Source organism: Malaclemys terrapin, chromosome 1 (genome assembly GCF_027887155.1).
Source record: "Malaclemys terrapin pileata isolate rMalTer1 chromosome 1, rMalTer1.hap1, whole genome shotgun sequence".
NCBI lineage: Eukaryota > Metazoa > Chordata > Testudines > Emydidae > Malaclemys > Malaclemys terrapin.
This window is the reverse complement of record NC_071505.1, coordinates 97,279,801-97,302,254: the sequence shown is the minus strand read 5'-3', so window position 1 is coordinate 97,302,254 and position 22,454 is coordinate 97,279,801. Positions and strand designations below refer to the sequence as shown.

At 44.9% G+C, this 22,454-nt stretch overlaps 1 protein-coding gene across 1 annotated transcript; it reads left to right on the top strand.

Moving 5' to 3' along the window:
- The first annotated feature begins 2,202 nt into the window (after window positions 1–2,202).
- Window positions 2,203–20,598, top strand: FBXO7 (F-box protein 7). Its single transcript, XM_054032585.1, has 9 exons — window positions 2,203–2,531; window positions 4,582–4,885; window positions 11,528–11,755; window positions 13,366–13,507; window positions 14,916–14,999; window positions 16,542–16,637; window positions 17,646–17,822; window positions 18,715–18,752; window positions 19,849–20,598. The coding sequence occupies exons 1-9, from the start codon at window positions 2,284–2,286 to the stop codon at window positions 20,251–20,253; spliced, it is 1,722 nt and encodes a 573-aa protein (XP_053888560.1). The 5' UTR covers window positions 2,203–2,283; the 3' UTR covers window positions 20,254–20,598.
- The last annotated feature ends 1,856 nt before the right edge of the window (window positions 20,599–22,454 follow it).

Below are 22,454 nucleotides of genomic sequence, written 5' to 3'. Positions count from 1 at the left end.
AACCAGAAAGTGCTGAAACAGCAAAGATAAGCCTGTTCCCATGAGCTTTGCAGACCAAAGAGATGTAACGTTTGAATAAGCTGTACTTTGAGGTGAATATACAAAATGAATCTTCTGAGGTTTACCCACCATTGCTGTACTTTTTATACCTTTGTAAAGTATCCCAAGCTTGCTTCACCTTAACTCTGTCTCTTTTGCTTGCTGCAAGACCAATAAGGGCTGTGTTTCTTTATAAACAGAAAGTCAGCCTGGCCATTCTCCTAGGGAAAACATGCTGCTCCAGCTGTCAACAGTCCCAGGTTGCAGATAACTTCCTGCAAGCGAATTTTTTTGGAGAAAAAGAGAGAAAGGTTATTACTGGTAACTGGTGTTTAAGAGTTGATTCTGTGCATTCATATTTGAGGGATTGGTACCCCTCATGATAAGCTCACCGAACCACTATTAGTGGGTGCCTAGCAAGCAGTACCATCCAAGATGGAAGGTGGGCTGAGGAGTTGTGAGATGAACAGAGGCTGAAGCATCAAATTCCCAAACCTCAGCATTTGAACCAGAGATTAAGTCTAAAGGGTAGTGCTTAGTGAAGGTGGGAATTAAACTTCAAGTCTCTGCTCTGCAAATGTCACCAATGGGTACCAGCCTAAAGATAGGCCACAGAAGCGTCCATAGCACTAGTGGTGTAGGCCTCAATTCTTGTTGGTAGGGGATCCTAGACACAGAATAGCACAATCAAATGCATAAAACAATCTACTTGGCTAATCTGTGAGTGGAAATCCCTGCCTTTTACATTTCTCCCCATACATGACAAACAACCTACTGGACTTTTGGGAGGGCTTATATCTCTCTAGATAAAAACAAATACATTCTTCATATCTAAGATGTGGAGACAGGTCTCCCCCCAGGTCTGAGTGCAAGGTTGGGAAGAAGACCAGGAGGGAGATAGATGGGTTAATATGAAAGTCCATCACACTTTAGGAATACATTTTGGGTTGGCATGTAAGACCACCTGGCTCTTAGGGTAACACCACCATCAGAGCTTGCAACTCACTAATGCTCCTGGCAGCAATGATAACTATAAAGAAAGTTGTGTGAGACAGGTAATCCAAAGAGCAATCCACAGGAAGCTCAATGGATGGCTCCATAAACTTTGTTAGCAGCAAGTTCAAGTCCCGAGCAGGAATATGCTTATAAGGGGTAAAGTCTTTAAAGATGCATGAAACTGTAGAGTGGGGAAAAAACACAAGGCAGGTAAAAGATATGCAGATGGATGAATTTTCAGGGATGTTATGGACAGGCCAGCTTCTTTGCAATATAATAATAAAAATCAACAGGAATAGGCAAGAATTCTGGAGCAATCCCTTCAGCCACTATCCAAGCTGAGAATCTCTTCCATTTGATGGTACTTCAGAGTTTACAATTGATCTGACACTGCTAATATTCAGTCCAGTCTTTTCCCCAAGGAAGTCAACTGGTGTTTTGCTGTGGCAAGCCCTGACACTCTGGAGGAAGATTTCATGAGATACTATCAGATGCATTGCTGAATATGGTCAAGACATGTTCTACCCACTACTTCTGTTTCATCCACTAATTTTATAATTAGATTTTTTTAAAATTAATCAATTTTGCATAGCAATTTTGCTGTTCTTTATCAGCTAATGCTGCTTATGGCTGGATTGTAACCTGGGCTGGAGAAAAGTTGCCAAGTGCCTTCCGGTCAATTCTTTTTTGGGGGGGGAGGGGGGAAGGAGGGGCTGGCAGGTTGGGGCACTCTCGGGCATATTAATACTCAGCTTTAGCAATACTGGTGGTAACGCTGCAGAGAGGGATGAGGTCTGGGAGGGGATGCCCGGCCCCTAGGTCTGGCAGGGCCCAGCATGAGGTCATGGATGCGGGGCCGGGCCCTCCTCACCCACTCAGCATCCCCTCGGGGTCAGGAGCGATGGGTGGCCATCACTGGGAGAGGAGCTGACAGCTGATGCACCAAAGCAGCCAGAGGCCATCGCCCCCTAAGAAGCAGCACAGGCTGGCCACGTGGTTTCCCACCGTCACAGGCAGTAGCCTCGCGCTCTCGCCCTAGGCTTGCATCCAGAACGCGTGCGGGGCAGCAGGGCGAGCACCGAATCATCGCTCGAGCTGGGCGGACTCGAGCCTTTCCCCCAGCGGGCATGCTCGGAAGTGCGCAGTGCTGCGGTGAGCGCCGACTCATCGCCCCTCAGCGTTACCGTTGGTGGGGAGAGCTGGGCGGGGGCCGCCCCCATGAACACCTAGGGGCGGGGCCGGGCTCCCATGGAGCGAGGTGATGCTTCACCAACCAAAACAACAACAATCCCCAGCAGCCCCCGCGCCACCGCCGTCGCCAACACCGAGCGGGCAGAGCGGAGCCTGACGGGGGAGCGAGGAGCCGCTGCCGCCATGAAGCTCCGGGTCCGGATGCATAAGCGGACGGCCCCGCTCGAGATGCAGGGGGCGGAGCCAACGCTGGGGGAGCTGCGCGCGCACCTGTGCCAGGCCCTGCTGCCCACTTGGGGCTACAGGTAGCGCAAGGAGGGGGAGGGGGGGACGCGGCCATCCCGAGGCCGGCAGGTAGCACCCGGCCAGTACCATGCAGTGCGGGGGGGCGGGGCCGTGCCCTGTGCCTCTGACCCAGCCATCTTGCCCAGGGCCGCCTGGGGGGGACCTTGCTGCCCCCGGGGGCGGGGCTTCTCCTGAGGTGCCCGGTGTGTGGCGCTGCTGGGCACGGCGCTCCCCCCGCGGGCACCGCCCCGAGGCCGCGGGGAAGGGGCGAGGGTGACTGTCAGCGCAGCGGGCCCCCGGCCCGGCTGCAGCGTTTCCAGGCCTCGGGGTTTTATCCCGAGTCTCCTGGTTCCCGTAGAGCCCGTGGGGCGCTGGGCCGGTGCAGTCGCGCTCCTAGCCCGCCTGGCCGCGGAGAACAGCCCGGCAGCGGGCGCAGCGCAGCGCCTGCCAAGGGCACAGGCCCGCGCAGCGGCCGGGCCCCGCCTGAACGGTTCGGACCCTCGCGTGGTTTTGTGGGGCCTGGCTCATGAGTTTTGGGCACTTGGGGTTGGCAACGCTGTGGCCAGGCCTCGGGCCGCTACTACCCTGTCTGGGGGTTCCGCCCTCCCTCGGCTGGGGCACAGGCTGGGAGATTACCCCGCTGCGGCGCCCGAGCGGTGGGCAATAGGATTGTACGTGATCCAGAGCTGTCACTTCCGAACCGTTCGCCAAAAAAATCACGTGTCAGAAGTAAAAGAGGATAAAATGCCCCGTGTTTAGTCATCGGATTCCTAGCTTTCGGTTTCATTTATCCCACAGCACCAACATGGAAATGAAATGAAAGAGGCAGTAGGGAGTTTGCAAAAAGTGAAAGTTATTCTCAGACACCCCTCTGAAATGCTCAACTCAGTTCTGATTGTACAACATTTATGGACCAAAATTGAACTTTTCCTCTGTGTGACACAAGCTGCTAGAGTATGGCTATATAGCCTTCTCCTAGAGGGGGCTCTGTGTCAGCAATCATGAAAAGATTTGTGTGTGAAAGGCTCGTGATTTTGTTTACAGGAGACTAAAAGCTATTAAATTATTTTTAAAAATAAAAAATGAACTTCTTCAACAGGCTAACGGCAACAAAATATTTGCATTCATGTTTTTGTGTGTGTATATATTTCATATTCATTCTGAAGGATCCCAGAGTGCTTCACAAGCGGTATATACATGTGCTAGCAGCACGATGCATGCTGCACAACAGCATGGGGAGGGGGAGCTTGTCCTAAGACAGTGGTTCTCAAACTTTTGTACTGGTGACCCCTTTCACAAAGCAAGCCTCTGAGTGCGACCCCCCCCCCATATACATTAAAAACACTTTTAAAGATATTTAACACTGTTATAAATGCTGGAGGCAAAGCAGGGTTTGGGGTGGAGGCTGACAGCTCGTGACCCCCCCATGTAATATCCTCAAGACCCCCTGAGGAGTCCTGACCCCCAGTTTGAGAACCCCTGTCCTAAGACATCAGGACAAACCATTAATCTTATTAAAATGTCATGGGATCTTTGTCTCTGGGAAGACTTTATTTTGCAAGGTCTTGCCCAAAGACCTTCACATTGAGCAAGCTAAAGGATATTTGCATAGAAATATTTTCAGGAATTAACTATTTTAAATATACTCTGCCCCAGTGATTCATTTAAAATCTTTGACCTAAAGCTACTGAAGCTAGTGTTAGTTTTGGGGGCAATTGGCTGCTTCCTAGAATGTGTTTATAAGGTACGTTGCAGACAGAGACAGTTACCTGTTTTTCAGAGATGGAGGTTTAAACCTATCCAAGATTTCTAGGTTCTGTGATTTAGTTAGTTAAAACAAACATAACAAAGAGAGAGAGGTTAAAAAAATCACTTTAACCTGTATCTTGGTTTTATACTGTGCCCATCGTTTATTTTCCCAGTGCTTCTTTGGGCATGTGACTAATCAGACCGGTACTTAGGTTTAACAAAACCATTTAATAATCACACCATACATTTGTGTAATCTGAATGTATGACTTAAACTGATCCTACCAGACATGGCCTTGTGGTTTTTTCTATCTCTTTGCAGTTCTGATACCCAGTTTGCAATAACATTGAACAACAAAGATGCCCTCACTGGAGACCATGAGACCTTGGCTTCATATGGGATAGTTTCTGGAGATATGATATGTTTGTTACTGGACGAGACCAATACAGCACCCATATTACCCCCATCCTTATCTTCACCTCCTCCTCCCCCACTCCAGAATAATCACGAACTGTCCACCTTGACCACCAGCCACAGTCAAGCCAACAGTCCAGAAAAAGAAAGGCAGAATGGGCCATGTGAAGACCATAAAGCTCAGACTGATGCTCAGAAGAGTGATGATATGGTAAGTACTTAAGGACTAAGGGTATGTGTACACTACGAAATTAGGTCGAATTTATAGAAGCCGGTTTTATAGATATTGGTTTTATACAGTCGATTGTGTGTGTCCCCACATAGAATGCTCTAAGTGCATGAAGCTGGCGGACCGCGTCCACAGTACCGAGGCTAGCGTCGACTTCTGGAGCGTTGCACTTTGGGTAGCTATCCCACAGTTCCCGCAGTCTCTGCCGCCCATTGGAATTCTGGGTTGAGATCTCAATGCCTGTTGCTGCAAAACAGTGTCGCGGGGGGTTCTAGGTACATGCCGTCAGGCCCCTCCCCCTCTGTCAGAGCAATGGCAGACAATCGATTCGCGCCTTTTTACCTGGGTTACCTGTGCAGACAACATACCACAGCAAGCATGGAGCCCGCTCAGCTCAGCTCACCGTCACCATATGTCACCTGGGTGCTGGCAGACGTGGTACTGCATTGCTACACAGCAGCAGCTAATTGCCTTTTGGCAGTAGACGGTGCAGTATGACTGGTAGCCTTCATCGGCTGTCTGGGTGCTGGCAGACGTGTGGCTGCATTGCTACACAGCAGCAGCCCCTTGCCTTTTGGCAGTAGATGGTGTATTAAGATTGATATCCGTCATCGTCGTATTCCAGTTCAATCAGAGGCACCTGGGCAGACATGCTTTGTCTCCTGGAGACTCAGTGCTTCCGGCAGTCCTGTTGAACCGTCTTGACGATGATGGCTAGCAGTCGTAATACAGCATCTTCTGCCAAGCACCCAGAAGATGCTGAGGGCTATCAGTCATGCTGCACCATCTGCTGCCAGCTTAAGATGTAAAAAATAGATGTATTCATTTGCTTCCCCCTCCCTCCGTGAAATCAACGGTCTGCTAAACCCAGGGTTTTGAGTTCAATCTTTGGGGGGGCCATTCTATGTGACAGTTGTTTGTGTTTCTCCCTGATGCACAGCCACCTTTGTTGATTTTAATTCCCTGTACCTGTACGCCATGTCGTCAGTCGTCCCTCCTTCCCTCCCTCCGTCAGTTTCGCGCCTTTTTTCAGACCAGACGCCATAGCACTGGGATCATGGAGCCCGCTCAGATCACCGCGGCAATTATGAGCACGCGCATTGTCCTGGAGTATATGCAGAGCCAGGACATGCCAAAGCAAAACCAGGACCAGCCGAGGAGGCAATTGCAGCGTGGCGACGAGAGTGATGAGGAGATTGACATGGACACAGCCCTCACACAAGGTACGGGCCCCAGCAATGTGCAAATCATGGTGTTACTGGGGCAGGTTCAAGCTGTGGAACGCCGATTCTGGGCCCGGGAAACAAGCACAGACTGGTGGGACCGCATCGTGTTACAGGTCTGGGACGATTCCCAGTGGCTGTGAAACTTTCGCATGCGTAAGAGCACTTTCATGGAACTTTGTGACTTGGTTTCCCCTGCCCTGAAGCGCCAGAATACCAGGATGAGAGCAGCCCTCACAGTTGAGAAGCGAGTGGCGATAGCCCTGTGGAAGCTTGCAACGCCAGACAGCTACCGGTCAGTCGGGAATCAGTTTGGAGTGGGCAAATCTACTGTGGGGGCTGCTGTGATCCAAGTTGTCAGGGCAATCAAAGACCTGGTGATATCAAGGGTAGTGACTCTGGGAAAGGTGCAGGCCATAGTGAATGGCTTTGCTGCAATGGGATTCCCAAACTGTGGTGGGGTGATAGGGATATGGGTTCCGTCTATCTTGTCACCGGAGCACCAAGCCACTGAGTACATAAACCGCAAGGGGTACTTTTCAATACTGCTTCAAGCCCTGGTGGATCACAAGGGACGTTTCACCAACATCAACGTGGGATGGCCAGGAAAGGTACATGATGCTCGCGTCTTCAGGCACTCTGGTCTGTTTCGAAAGCTGGAGGAAGGGACTTTCTTCACGGACCAGAAAATAACCGTTGGGAATGTTGAAATGCCTATCGTGATCCTTGGGGACCCAGCCTACCCCTTAATGCCATGGCTCATGAAGCCGTACACAGGCAGCCTGGACAGTAGTCAGGACCTGTTCAACTACAGGCTGAGCAAGTGCCGAATGGTGGTGGAATGTGCATTTGGACATTTAAAAGCGCGCTGGCACAGTTTACTGACTCGCTCAGACCTCAGCAAAAAGAATATCCCCATTGTTATTGCTGCTTGCTGTGCGCTCCACAATATCTGTGAGAGTAAGGGGGAGACATTTATGGCGGGGTGGGAGGTTGAGGCAAATCACCTGGCCGCTGATTACGCGCAGCCAGACACCAGGGCGGTTAGAAGAGTACAGTAGGGCACGGTGCGCATCAGAGAAGCCTTGAAAACGAGTTTTGTGACTGGCCAGGCTACGGTGTGAAACTTCCGTTTGTTTCTCCTTGATGAACCCTCTGCCCCCCACACCTGGTTCACTCTACTTCCCTGTAAACCAACCACCCCACCCTCCCCTCCCCCCTTCGAGCACCGCTTGCAGAGGCAATAAAATCATTGTTACTTCACATTCATGCATTCTTTATTAATTCATCACACAATTAGGGGGATAATTGCCAAGGTAGCCCAAGAGGGGTGGGGGAGGAGGGAAGGAAAAGGACACACTGCAGTTTAAAGCTTTAAAACTTATTGAAGGCCAGCCTTCCGATGCTCGGGCAATCATCTGGGGTGGAGTGACTGGGTGGCCAGAGGCCCCCCCCCCCACCGCGTTCTTGGGCGTCTGGGTGAGGAGGCTATGGAACTTGGGGAGGAGGGCTGTTGGTTACACAGGGGCTGTAGCGGCGGTCTCTGCTCCTGCTGCCTTTCCTGCAGCTCAACCATACGCTGGAGCAGATCAGTTTGATGCTCCAGCAGCCGGAGCATCGATTTTTGCCTTCTGTCTGCAAGCTGACACCACGTATCATCTTCAGCCTGCCACTTGCTCTGTTCAGCCCACGATTCAGCCTGCCACCTCTCCTCTCGTTCATATTGTGCTTTTCTGTAGTCTGACATTGACTGCCTCCACGCATTCTGCTGTGCTCTTTCAGCATGGGAGGACATCTGGAGCTCCGTGAACATATCATCCCGAGTCCACCGTTTTCTCCTTCTAATCTTTGCTAGCCTCTGCGAAGGAGAAACATTTGCAGCTGGTGGAGGACAAGGGAGAGGTGGTTAAAAAAGACACATTTTAGAGAACAATGGGTACACTCTTTCACATTAAATTTTGCTGTTCACATTACACAGCACATGTGCTTTCGTTACAAGGTCCCATTTTTCCTCTTATATTGAGGGCCTGCCGGTTTGGTGTGAGAGATCACTCACGCAGTGCCAGGCAATGGAATTCGGCTTGCAGGCAGCCATGGTAAGCCACAGTCTTTTGGCTTTTTTAACCCTCATAACATGTGGGAATGGTTTCAAACCGTAGCACCCTCATTTTCCATACCAAGGACCCGTTGGGTTGGCCATTTAAAATGGGTTTGCAATGTAAAAGGAGGGGCTGGGGTTTCCGGGTTAACATGCAGCACAAACCCAACTACCACCCCCCCACACACACACCCAATTCTCTGGGATGATCCTTTCACCCCTCTCCCCGCACCGCGTGGTTAACAGCGGGGAACATTTCTGTTCAGCCGAGCAGGAACGGGCACCTCTGAATGTCCCCTTAATAAAATCACCCCATTTCAACCAGGTGACCGTGAATGATGTCACTCTCCTGAGGATAACAAAGAGAGATAAGGAATGGATGTTGTCTGCATGCCAGCAAACACCGGGACCATATGCTGCCATGCTTTGTTATGCAATGATTCCAGACTACGTGCTACTGGTCTGGCGTGGTAAAGTGTCCTACCATGGTGGACGGGATAAGGCAGCCCTCCCCAGAAACCTTTTGCAAAGGCTTTGGGAGTACATGAAGGAGAGCTTTCTGGAGATGTCCCTGGAGGATTTCTGCTCCATCCCCATACACGTTAACAGACTTTTCCAGTAGCTGTACTGGCCACGATTGCCAGGGCAAATTAATCATTAATCATTAAACACGCTTTTAAACCATGTGTGATATTTACAAAGGTACACTCACCAGAGGTCCCTTGTGTGCCCTCGGTCTGGGAGCACGCCTTGGGTGAGTTCAGGGGTTACTGGTTCCAGGTCCAGGGTGATAAACGTATCCTGGCTGTTGGGGAAACCGGTTTCTCTGCTTCCTTGCTGTGAGCTATGATCATTGTCTTCATCATCATCATCTTCTTCCGCGTACCCGAACCCGCTTCCCTGTTGTGTGTTTCTCCATTGATGGAGTCAAAGCACACGGTTGGGGTAGTGGTGGCTGCACCCCCTAGAATGGCATGCAGCTCCGCGTAGAAGCGGCATGTTTGCGGCTCTGCCCCAGACCTTCCGTTTGCCTCTCTGGCTTTGTGGTAGGTTTGCCTTAGCTCCTTAATTTTCACGCAGCACTGCTGTGCGTCCCTGTTATGGCCTCTGTCCTTCATGGCCTTTGAGACCTTTTCTAATATTTTGCCATTTGTTTACTGCTACGGAGTTCAGCTAGCACTGATTCGTCTCCCCATATGGTGAGCAGATCCCGTACCTCCCATTCTGTCCATGCTGGAGCTCTTTTGCGATCCTGGGACTCCATCATGGTTACCTGTGCTGATGAGCTCTGCGTGGTCACCTGTGCTCTCCACACTGGGCAAACAGGAAATGAAATTCAAAAGTTCGCGGGGCTTTTCCTGTCTACCTGCTCAGTGCATCTGAGTTGAGAGTGCTGTCCAGAGCGGTCACACTGAAGCACTGTGGGATAGCTCCCGGAGGCCAATAACGTCAAATTCCGTCCACACTACCCCAAATCTGACCCGCAAAGGCCAATTTTAGCGCTAATCCCCTCGTCGGAGGCGGAGTAAAGAAACCGGTTTAAAGGGTCCTTTAAGTCGAAAGAAAGGGCTTCGTCGTGTGGACGTGTCCAGGCTTAATTCGATTTAACCCTGCTAAAGTCGACCTAAACTCATAGTGTAGACCAGGGCTGAGATACACAGACCGGGAAACAAGAGGAGACAGCACATTGAGTGCTGGTTGCTGGACTTTATAATAGGGAGCATCCTTGAAGTATTATAGTTCTAGGTGCTTGCCTGGTGTATGGTCAATCACTTATCTGTCTATTACTGTCTCTGTTTATAAGCTATTAAGCCTTATGCATGTCAGAAACGTTAAGTGGTTCTAAGGTGTTTCAAACTCCATTTGAGTCCTTTACATATCTCTAGATTTTGCTAATTAGATTTCTGCAGAAACACACCCTTTTCAAGGGCGCTAGGAGTGAGTTCTTCTCCCACCTCCACAGTCTCCTTTTAAAAAGACACTTCTGATACTTGCCACAAGAGTATGTGGGTGTTCGCCCTTCTTCTCCCCTAAGCCCTGAACCAAGCCATTCAGCCATTCCACTGGAGGAGAGAGCAATTTTGTAATCAGTTGAAATAGTGTCCATGGTTTAAAGAGTTTGTCATGAAGTGGAATATTCTGCAGGAACAGTTTCATTTTAAGAAATGTGTCACTTTAGGATTGGTTCCAAAACACAAAACTATATTTTAAAACACAGAAATGTAGAGCATCTTGTTACAGTCTTTGTGGCCACCAATGTAAAAACTTGAAAAATAAACCTTAATATAAATTGAGGTGAGGGAGGAAATCATATAGTTATACTTATTTCATGTGTCTACGATAAAATTTCTTCCTTCTTTCCAGTAGGCTTTCCTCCCAAAATTTAGGAAAAGGTGGAGAGCAAGTTTCCATGTACTCCTTTATGTGCCACAAAACTGAAGAAGTATAAAAATTTGAAAAACAGTTTAAATTGCTTCTTTTGAATTTTATCTCAGGCAGTTTTGAGGGGACATTTAATCATACTATATGTTATAAAATCTGAATGTCTGACTTTAGGGCCATCTTAGTAGAAGAGAAAGTGTGGTGAGGCCACCAACCTTTGTGGTTTTTTTGGGGGGGGCACTCTTTTGAGAATTAGATCTAAGGGGCTGGGAATAATTTCATTTACAAAGAATCTTGGGCATTCTGGATCAGTCTTAGTCTTGTCATTTTTGGTCAGCTGCCTTGAATTTTGACAAATGGTGATGCCATACTGTGTAGAGTTGTGCCCCTGTAGCTGCTGTAAGAATCTTCATGGTGCTTTAATACATTATTTATTTGTAGTACAGTAGTGCATGTAAGCCCATTGTAGGTAGAACATTTATCACACATAATAGAAAGACGCTGCTCTGAAGAGCCTGTATTACAAATAGACAAAACAGACAAAAGTAGTAGTAGTCCCATTTTACAGATGGGAAACTGAGCACAGAGATTAAGTGACTTGGTGAAGATCACACAGGAAGTCTATGAGAGAGCCAAGAACTGAATCAAGTCTACTGCCCTAACCCCAAGATAGTCTATCTCTTCGAGGTTGCTTTGTGTTGTAGTGCAAGAAAACCCCTCTTCTATTTGAGAAAAGTTATCATTCAAAAGTAGTATCCTTCTGAGCTCTGCACAGCAATTCTGAGTGACTGACCAGTATGTACCCCCAAATCAGAGCTTCACAGCTGAAAGAAGACTGGAAGGGCTAGCAGGATTATCAAATCAATTCATGTAGGTATAAGTTTCTGAATGCCACCTTGTTTTTATTACTTTCCCTTTAAGGCAGGATCCAGCTTAGAGTTTGCTTCTGGGCTAGTCCCAGATGCCGTTGATCTGGAGGAGGGTACAGGTTCTTATCCTTCTGAGCCAATGCTGTGCAGTGAAGCTGTGGATGGGGAAGTGCCACACTCCCTGGAGACCCTCTACCATTCTGCTGAATGTACCAGTGCCAACGATGCCTTGATAGTTCTGGTACATCTTCTCATGATGGAGACAGGTTATGTACCACAGGTAAGTGCAAAACTGGAAGAGAAACCTCCCACTTAGTAGGAGAAAAATAGGAATATTTGGAATATTGTTCTTCATGTGTCTGTGCTTAGTAGATCTACTATACATCCCTCTCAGCAGCATGGGCAGCTCAAGTACCAGCTTCCCTAGTTTATCTTGCCAACACGCCTCAATGATGAAAGAGTGATACAATCTCTAAGAGTGAGACAGTAGTCCAGTCTACATGTCTATTTAATCCTTGGACTCCCTGTTTGACTGGAAAGGGGGAGGGTGTGAGCTACTTATTTTTGGCTATGGGGAGATAATGTTTAAATTCAGTTCCTAGAAATGGAGAATGTATGCATTTATATCATTCTGTATTCAGTTATCAATAATTTTTGTGTACTCCTCCCTTGCCCCTCTTGGCATCCACAAAGGAATAATATGTCTTTCATATCAGCATTGTATATTGCCCGCCTGCCTTCCTTCTAATTTGGAATAATGAGTTCCTTTTATATATACGGGAACAGGATTTATAACCATGGATTGTTACAATCCTCTCCCCCCCACAATTTGACAGTTTCATTGGTGTTCCCCTCAGATGATAGTTACTGTGGCTAAGAAGTTCATATCTCTGCATGTGATGAGCATTTCCCCTCCCTCCCTGGGCTATTAGTTTTAGCATGCACTAGTCATAGCCACTGTGAGCTATGTCTCTTTAGCTCAGCCAGCAGTCTTGGAAGTAGCAATTGAGGCTGCAGCACAAAATTGTGAGGAAACAAATGGAGTGAAGCACACAGATACTATAGTAATGAGAGCCATATAGAAAAGCCCATGAGGAAATTAATAATTCTGTCATCAGAGCAGAGTTTGAATAATGTATAGTAAATAAGGCTTGGGGCCATGTATTGTTCAGTGAGGGAAAAACAATATTGCTTAGCTGTTTGTTCAGTGAGTACTGTCCATCCTATGCACTGAATGAGGCAGGGCTCCTGTTGAAAATATAGTATATGATCATGCAATTAAAGATTGAATCATCATTCATATGCACAGAGGGGCCCAATTAAGGTTGCACAGGCCTCTTAATTCTAGCATTCCCTAACTTTTGAGTGCTTGACTTTGTAACCTTAATGTTCTTTTAACTGTGTGTGGTGTGTGTGTGTGTGTGTGTTAAATATATACAGTCAAACCAGTAATGTGTACATAATAAACATGGATTCATGAAGACAAAGGCACCTGGCTTCACTGGGAGAGAGGTGAAAATTGTCCCAACAGCCTTTCTTAAAACATTCTTAATATTAATTTTCTGCAGCCTGTGGCATGTACTGAATATATGGTGAATTGTGGTATAAAAGTTTTATTGATACGAGTTTAAGATGACTTGTATATTCACAAGCAGTGAAGCTAGAAGTATGTTAATGTGGCCATCCCAAGCTTATGCTGATAAAACCTTTATGCCACATTACACCACTAAGTATTCTGTCTCTGGAGAGCAGACATATTAATTATTCTGTCACACACACACACACATTTGTTTGGATTTGAGTAGCTGTTAATGTTTTAATTTAGTTCTTCTCAGCCTTGGTCAGATTGCTCAGGAATGCAGTGTTGTTTATTTTTTCATTTACTGTCAGGGGACTGAAGCAAAGGCAGTATCTATGCCTGAGAAATGGAGAAGTGGAGGCGTTTATAAACTGCAGTACACTCATCCCCTCTGTGAAGATGGCTCTGCTGCTCTGACCTGTGTGCCTTTGGGAGATCTTATTGTCATTAATGGTAACTGTGCCAGGCATTAGAAATGTCTCTGGGATCTGACTTTTTTTTTTTTTTTTTTTTTACCCCATATATATATATATTGTTGTTATATGAAGCTACTTCATCCTTTTCCCCTCTGGAATCACCCTCCCCTCCCCCCCCCCCTTTCTCTTTGTGGTGCTACATCACAGCTACCATTTTCCAGCAAGGGAAGATGGGACTAGACTTCCTTTGAATCTTTAGCTTAATCAAATGAGCAACAAAAGGTTCTCCCTCCTGGTTCTGAATGTGCTTGGCTCCTTCTCGCCTAGGTGGCGATCCCAGGTCTCCCACCTATCAATACAGAGCAATACCCCATGGCTAGTTTCAGAGTAGCAGCCGTGTTAGTCTGTATCCGCAAAAAGAACAGGAGTACTTGTGGCACCTTAGAGACTAACAAATACTGAGCCAGCTCAAGTGTTCACTTTTGATTAGCATGTTGGCAAACCTGTGTGTTCCTTCTTTCGACTCATGGGAACTTGTGACGTACGATACAAGGTGTTAAAATAGATGTAATGGGATTAGCAGTATTACTGATGTGTCTTTTTTGTATCACATGCTATTTGTAAAGGTCACAGACAAGTTCCAGACGTATTTATTTTGCTGATTCAGCAAGCAGTCACTTTAGCAACATCCGTAAGCTTCATTCCACATTTTCAGTTCACCAGAACTATTAATTCCAGAAAATTAGTGCCATTTCTTTCTCTTAAAATGATTTCCAGGTTATTTGGAGTATTTTTTGTCCTAATTTACTCATCATTTTGGACACTTCCACATTTTGCAGAGGCAGTGTTACTTCTGGGCTTGATTCTAACCTCAGATACAGAAATGTGCACTTCAATGGAAAGTACATACACATTTAAAAAAATCCAAGACAGCGTGCATAAGCACTTAGACTCTCTCAGGATATGTGATGAAGCATGTCTCACTGTCCAGGATTTAAATCTAATCCTTTGGCCAAGTCAGGGGAATTGCTCGCTTGAATTTATGATGCAGAGGGGCAGTGCACTGACTACCTTGTGTACAGTGTTCATCTAGTGAACAGGAGCAAAGACTCCTTGCTACAGTTGATTTAATGACCTTGTTAGAAATAATGGTTCATGGTGTATCACTGCCACCTCTTACCTTTGTTATGACTATTTCAACTGATAAACTGCTATAGGTAACTGATCTTTCTCTCCTCTATGCTATTTTGCATATATTTATTTTTTGGGGAGGTAAAATGGGTTTAGCTATCTGCTTATCAGAATTGTATGCGTCCAGTTCCTCTCCCCCCTTCCCAGGAAGGAGAATGGGAAAAGGAAAACTAAACTATTTCCAAGGATAAGGTAGTAATGAGATGGTCTCTGTAGCCTCTCAACATGTTCGTTTCTTTCTTTCACATTTGCAGCAACATTAAAAATCAACAACGAGATTAAAAGTGTGAAGAGACTGCAGCTGTTGCCAACATCCTTCACTTGCTTTCAGGAATCAGGTATTTAGAATGCGGCTCTTTAGAAAACAGCCAGCCTGAAAAGTGAGGGAGGGGACTAACATAGACAGCAAACATTTGACAGAGAGGCCTGAGATGCCAAAGGTGGTGATAAGAGAAGGTGGGTGACCACCAGTTCATGAATCAGCTAGCCGTGAGGAAAAAGGAATACAGAAGGGTGGCCATTAAGTAGAATTTTGCTGTTAAGATTACTTGAATTTCCTAGATTAGCAAGGTAAGTGAAGAACCTTGAGAGGCCCTGAGGCCTCTTCTTTTTCATGGGGCTTCTAACTAAATATATGGATGTATATAGGTGTTTCTGAGGCAGCAATGGTGAACCATCCAGGACTCATTGGTTTTGTTTTCTCTTTTTGTGGGAATTGGGGGTTCAGTGTGGCTAACGTCAGCTCTGTCTTTATGGTATTGCAATTATTGTAAATGTTGTTCCTGTTAGAAAGTGTGTGCTGACCACTTAGATGAGTCCAGGATGCCAAAATTAGGGAAACATCCAATGCAAAAGATCTGGATTTTACATTAGCACAGGTCTGACTCTGTTTTGTACTCTAAAGTACACATGACTGTTTTGTTGCCAGTAGCTGCACTTTACTGTACTGCATCCTGGGTAGTCCCAGATCCTGGGACTTTATTGAAAAGGCTACAGAAGGATAGCTAAACAGTGAAGTGTAGCCAAGATCATAGCAGCACCTTTTTCTTTTGTTGCTGCAATAAGAGAATGGGCAACCATTCCTGTCAGCCCCTCATTAGTCAGGTTAACAATTCAAGCATATATGCCTGCCCTGTGGCTAAAATCTGGCAAAAGTGTTAAGAGTCTGTAAGCAAATTTCATTTGAAAAACTCTTGATGTCTGTAAATGCAAAAGGATAACACTTGGCTACTTATGAATATATGCTATGGACTTGGTCCATTACATTATTACTGTGGTGGCAACACTTCTTAATTACTGACCTGGTCCTCTGGATTGTGATCTGCTAAGAAACTTTTAAGTCTTGATAGGACTACGGAGTAGTTTTGTTTTTAAAACTGATTATATATTTAAATGTCTGATTTTTGGATTGTTGGAGATAATTTAAAGGAGAAAAATACATAGTTACAAAAGAGTCTGTATTCAATCTCAGAAATGCAAGGAACTCCCAACTGAAGGCTGAAACTCCATCCTTTTCTCAAACTATTCTACTTGCTCTCTATGAGCTGAGGGGTGAAAACATTACCTAACACAGAGGGTATCTGATCCTTGATGGAGGTTCCATCGCACTACTGTAATGGAAACAATAATACATCAGCCAGGATTCTTAGCTTTGTTTCTTTCACCCTGCTATAGATTTGGTCAGGTTTCAGTGCCTGTTCTCTTATTCTGGTCCATCCCAAATAAAGTATTTTACTTTGTTGTTTTTTTCATATGAAAAATGAAAACTTTCATGAACTGTAGAGTTCTGTTTGTACACAAAATGTAACCCATAAACCTCTCCGCCTTGTATGTTGCATAACAACTTGTTGAAGTTAAACTCTGTCTTCTTATTTTGATAGAAGAAAATGTTGGAGGGGTATACAAAGATCTTCAGAAACTATCCCGTCTCTTTAAAGACCAGCTGGTGTACCCTCTTCTGGCTGCTGCCCGACAAGGTAACATCAGTAAAAGGAACTGGTATGTTATCAGTTGGGATCTATCCAAAGGCCTACATAGAAAGAGTTATGAATAACCTAAGTGCTGGCTACATAGAGAGTAAGAATAAATATTCCTAGTTCTAAAGATATTAAATTAGTCATCTTCTAATTTTAGAAATGTTAATAAAACTGTTAAAAATCTGAAATTGCTTGTGTAATTCAAATTAAATAGAGCATTTGGGTTTCACTTAATGGGCTGAAGATTTATGCTACTGCTGATACAGCTGGAAAGACTATTTCCCATGGTGATGATGACAAAGTAGCAACCAGGCTTAAAGTGCTGAATTCCTTGGCTGAAGTTCTGTGCTGTCTATTTGTTCCTTTGTCAGGCTGGGGAAAAGCTGTGCAGTATTACATCTTGTGTGGTATGACATGCTTACTAGTTGGTTACTGAGATGTTGGAAGGAATGGTGTGAAGTAACCCAGCTTGGTGATTTGCGTGGCAATAGTAAAGCATAGTTTGTTTATACAGGAATTGCCAGACTAAATCTCAGCCTCACAATCCGAAGACAAACTCAATGATAAATTGTTTCTCTTGGAGTATTTTTTGGATTTTGTTGCGTTTTCATGGGATTAGAGGTTCTTTGTTGAATGTGGTTTATTTGGATTCCTGGAATTAGACAAATATTGCCTTTACCTTTCCAACCTCTTGCTCTGTTTTGTAGTCTGTGAAACATGAGTAGTTCCTTACGGCATCTTATGTTTATGAGGGACAATAGTGTGGAGCATAGCCAGTACTATAATAGTCATATTTTGTCTACTTCACATATGTGCAGAAAGTGTCTCTCTCCAATCTGTCAAAGTAAGTCTCATCATAGCACTTCCAGAGTTAAGTAATGCAACTGAAAGCTCCATGGGAAATTACTTAAGGGAAAATGTTTCCAAACCAGGTAATGACCCCTTGATGTTGGGAATGACACTCAATTATTGCAAATAATGCTGCTTTCTCCCCACCTCCCATTCTAGCTCTGAATCTGCCAGATGTGTTTGGCTTGGTAGTCCTTCCTCTAGAACTGAAGCTACGGATTTTCCGACTTCTGGACATCCGCTCACTCCTCTCTCTGTCTGCTGTCTGTCGGGACCTCTACACAGCTTCCAATGACCAGCTTTTATGGAGATTTATGTACCTGCGGGACTTCCGAGGTGATTCCCACATGCACCCTTTCTCCCTAATTGGTATGCCACCTAAGGTCCCTTCAGTGGTTTGAGCATTGGCCTGCTAAACCCAGGGTTGTGAGTTCAATCCTTGAGGGGGCCACTTAGGGATCTGGGGCAAAAATCAGTACTTGGTCCTGCTAGTGAAGGCAGGGGGCTGAACTCGATGACCTTTCAGGGTCCCTTCCAGTTCTAGGAGATGGGTATATCTCCATATATTATTATTAATATTATTATTATAAGATGAATTTGACAAGAGGCTTCCTCAGCTACATCTGTTCCTAAAAATGGAGAGTAAATTTATTAATTAATCATTATTGGCTAGTTGAAAGCATAATACTGGCAGATGCTTCCTTCAGTGATTCTTAGATTGTGGGCATCTGATCATCTACCAAACACTTGCTAGCGGTCCACAGAGAGCTGGCCCATCACCGGATGCTGAGTCGCCTACTTTTCAGCTGTTTCTATAAACACTCAGGCTCTTTATTGCAAATTTGGGGAGAGGAAAAAATCTTTGCCAGTATCCCTCGAGAAGTTCTTTAGGAAACTAAGCAGTCATGGGTTGAAAGGTAAAGTGCTGTCACACACACACACTGGCAGTGACAATATTTCTAGGGTTTCTGTAGTTGATGAATAGATACAGGAGCTTGAAATTTGGTGTGAAGCAGAGAGAATTAATAGATTGAATGGCTCCTGGCGATACATCTTCTAGGAGTCCTGATGTCTCAGTTTAAGAATACTGACTTTATATATACAAAGGTGCTTAGGGTCTGATTACCTACCTTATTTGTAAACCCCGCGAAAACTATCTACTTATGCATCTCGGTATGAATGTGATTTTTTTTTTTTAAATGCTTATTTAATTTTTGCCCCTTCACAGATCAAACTTCTAGGCCTCGTGACACAGACTGGAAAGAGGTACGTTGGTATTGTATATGTTCTATTTGGGATAAATCTCCATGGCTTGTTTAAGAATGAGTGGCAGGCTTGGAGATTAAGTGGAAGCGGAGATTAGGTTCTAAAATGCAAGGAACTGAGATCTTCATATGCACATCATGTTCAGCCCACTCAGGAGAAAATGCATTGCATCACTCCTAGTGCCCTCCTTGGCCACATCCTGGAATAGATTTGAGGAGCTCTGCAGGGAGCTTTATGCAGTCCTTGGCAGGAAGGAGGGTTGCTGTTTTAGACCTTGAGACTGGCAAGAGAGAATCTCAGCAGTGTTCTAGAACAGTGTGACTGAGTCTCAGATACCAGGGCCTGTTTGAAGACATTACTATCAATTCTGAAATGACCTCTTCAGCTAGAGAAGTAGTAACCTCTAGTGATTAGAGCAAGAGACTAGGGGTCACTGACTTGCTGAGGCACATTGGACAAATAACTTAACTGCTCACTATCTCAGTTTTCCTGTCTAAAATGTGTATAATGGCACAAACTTTACTTTTCACCCAAGGATCTTAAAATATGATTCATGTAATTGTATGTAACCCTTTGGGGGGATAAGGGAAATTAGCCCTTTCTCTATTGTATTTCATTTCTAAGGTGTCTCTTTGACGATTTTAGGCAAATATTTAGATTCCAAAGCAGCCATAAACCACACAAAATGAAGTGCCAAATTTGTCCTTGGTGTAACCTTGACAATTTCAGTGGAATTAAACCAAGGATAAATTTGGCCATGGAGGTTTAAAGTAAATCCAAGAAATCAGTATTGTTTGGGTTCTAATTCAATGGGAATCCAAAAAGAGAGACCGACCAAGTCAGAGCCCTTTCCACAGAAAAGTCTGATGCTCAGAAGGATGGTCTGAGTCTGCTGAATCAGGACAGTTCTGCTGTGATTTGAATACGGATAGCTGCATCATTAATGTGTATATTGTAAATAACTGATAGAACATGGAGGGAGCCCTCCCTTGCCCTCTACGCCTGTAACAAGTATGTGAAGGAAATCCAGTGTGGGTGAAGCTAGAACAATGAGCACTACTCGAATTTTAAACTCCATTTTGTTTCTTTTCTGCAGCTGTACAAGAAGAAACTAAAGCAGAAGAAGGAAAACCTGAGATGGAGACACATGATGTTCCTGCCCCCACCTCCTCATCCCATTCCATTTCATCCCAGCCCATTCTATCCAAACCCCTTCCCTCCCAACCCATTCTCCCCTAACTCCATCTACCCCCCAATGATCATTGGTGGAGAATATGATGAGAGACCAACTCTTCCATATGTTGGAGACCCAATTAACTCGCTCATTCCTGGCCCAGGGGAGGCACCAGGCCAGTTTCCTCCATTCAGACCACATTATGATCCGATTGGTTCTCTGCCAGGGCCAAATCCAACGCTGCCAGGGCGAGCTGGTCCCAATGACAGATTTCCCACCAGACCCAGCCGAGGCCGCCCAATTGACATCCGCCGTTCATTCATCTGACTGCCACCTCTTCCTTTAATGGGTTTCTAAATTTTAATTCCTGAGCTTGCTTTCTAACTGCAGGAGATCACATCAGGGCACTAACATCAGCCTTCCCTTCTGATTATGGTGAGAATTTATGGGCACAAGGGTATCTTGACCACAAGGTATGGATTCACTTAAGCTCTGTGGAAGTGATAATGCTGCACCACCTAGAATTCAGTGCTATTTCCAAAGGAGCTCTGACTTGAAAGTTTGTGCTACTGTTTTTCCCCCTCTCTAATCATCTGTGAAGTGCTACTTAGAGAGCAGAAGGTTGTTGGCCTGATATTTGCTGCATCAGATAAAGAGCACTTTAAGCACAAATACTATGCTAGTCTGACTTCTTGTTATCTGAGTGATTGAATTAAGTGCTCGGGATATATGATGGCTTTTATAATCCACCTGCCTTAAAGCCTTTCTCAATAAGGGAACCTTTCTCTTCCAACACTGTGTATAAGATGCTAGAACTGGTATTTACAGGATACATTTGAGTGTCTGAAGTGTTCCTAAAGTTGATCAATTACTTTCTCTTCACTGTTTTTTTTTTTTTTTTTTTTTTTTTTATTACTTAAAAAGCAATTTTCGTGTAGGACTCAATGCACAAAGAATACAGGGCTATTTCTTTACTGCAGAAATAATGTCACAAAACAGTTCATCTTACAAACAGCTGAATAAAAACATGCTACAGTTCAATTCAAAAGTCTGAACAAAAGCACAAGCAAAATGCAACGACCTGCAGCAAAACTTACAAAGTGCATCTGTCTCCCTCCTTTAGACTGTTTGATTTTGCATATAGTGGGTAAAGGCATTTTTGTGTGTTTAAAAACAGAGCAAAAATAAACCTTTCCCAGCTGGCTAAGCTACCTAGTACAGTAAAATAGGGTGACCTGGTGTTGTGCAGTGAAGACAAGATCGCAGCAGGAGTCCCTGCGTGACTTCCCACATGACTGGTACGTGATCCCATTACTGCAGTATGATATATCTTTCAGGCAAGTAACACATCTCAGCATGTGTTATCAGCGCCGTTAATATATTCCCATTTTAATTAAGGAAGCAGCTAATGGGACCATAGCCAAAGCATCCTAACAGATCATTACATGAACATACATAGTTATTGAGCCTGGGACTACCTCTGGGCTGGTTAAAAGAACATGGCAGTAATTAGTTATAAAGGGGATCTTTACTAAAGAATATGTTTGTTTCCAAACCTTTTTGAGTTTTCAGTATCTCTGCAAGTCTGAATAGTGCTAATAACTCTCCATGACAGCTGCTATTTTACTGATATTTCCCTGTCTCATGTTATAGTTGAGACAAAGGAAATTAAGAGTGGCTTTTCCTGTCTTTCACTATCAAAGCAGCAGCTTCCTGTTAATTGTTATTACCTGTGTGATTTAAGGTCAGATTTTCAGTGGCACATCTGCCCATCTAGTTTGAAATCCTGATGCTACTGAAGACAATGGGAGATCTGCCATTTATTTTAATGAGCCAGGATTTAATCCATTTCGCTGGCACAAATGGCCCCTGCATTCTTTGTGTTCCTGCAGTTAATTGCTAGTGCAGATCTGCATTTGGATAGCTGTACACCTGACTAAGAATATAGTAGCAGAATGTAGGGACACAATTTTCCCTTTAGAAAGCGAGGCTGCCCTTAATCTTCATTGTTTACTTGTAGTGGGTAGAATACCTCATTCCATTTTAGTTTTCCTCTAAGCAGAAATAGGCGTATGTTTAGGTCTCAGAGCTAAAAAATGATGATTGACATTCCATAGGTTTATAAACAGAAAAAAGGGAATTCAGGCTCTGTTGGTGTTGTGCCATGATGAGCACTTTAGAAATGCGCCCATAATATTGCAAGCAATCACATGTGAGTTTAATGCAGTGTTTATTTTAAAATTATTTATTCTCTTCTCTAACTAGCTCTTAAAAAGCTGATATCAGGAAAAGAGATTTGTGCGTGTGTTACGCTGATAAGTTAATTTAGTGGGGACAGTTCCTGGCTTTACAGTGTTGGAACCTGAAGTGTACTTTTTCTACAAGTTTCTCCATGTTGCCTCCATCTGCCAGTGTGTCCCAATCCTACTCTAGGGCAGAGAGGGGATCTGTCCATATCCAATCTGTATCTGTTGTCTCTGTTTGGCAGACTGCCACCAAAGGTGCCAGTTATAGTGGTGGTGGTTGTG

Coding starts and splice junctions, on each gene's coding strand:
- FBXO7 (XM_054032585.1), top strand. CDS start 2,284: ATGGAGCGAGGTGATGCTTCACCAACCAAAACAACAACAATCCCCAGC. Junction 4,886..11,527: donor CTCAGAAGAGTGATGATATG/GTAAGTACTTAA, acceptor TTTCCCTTTAAG/GCAGGATCCAGCTTAGAGTT. Junction 11,756..13,365: donor AGACAGGTTATGTACCACAG/GTAAGTGCAAAA, acceptor ATTTACTGTCAG/GGGACTGAAGCAAAGGCAGT.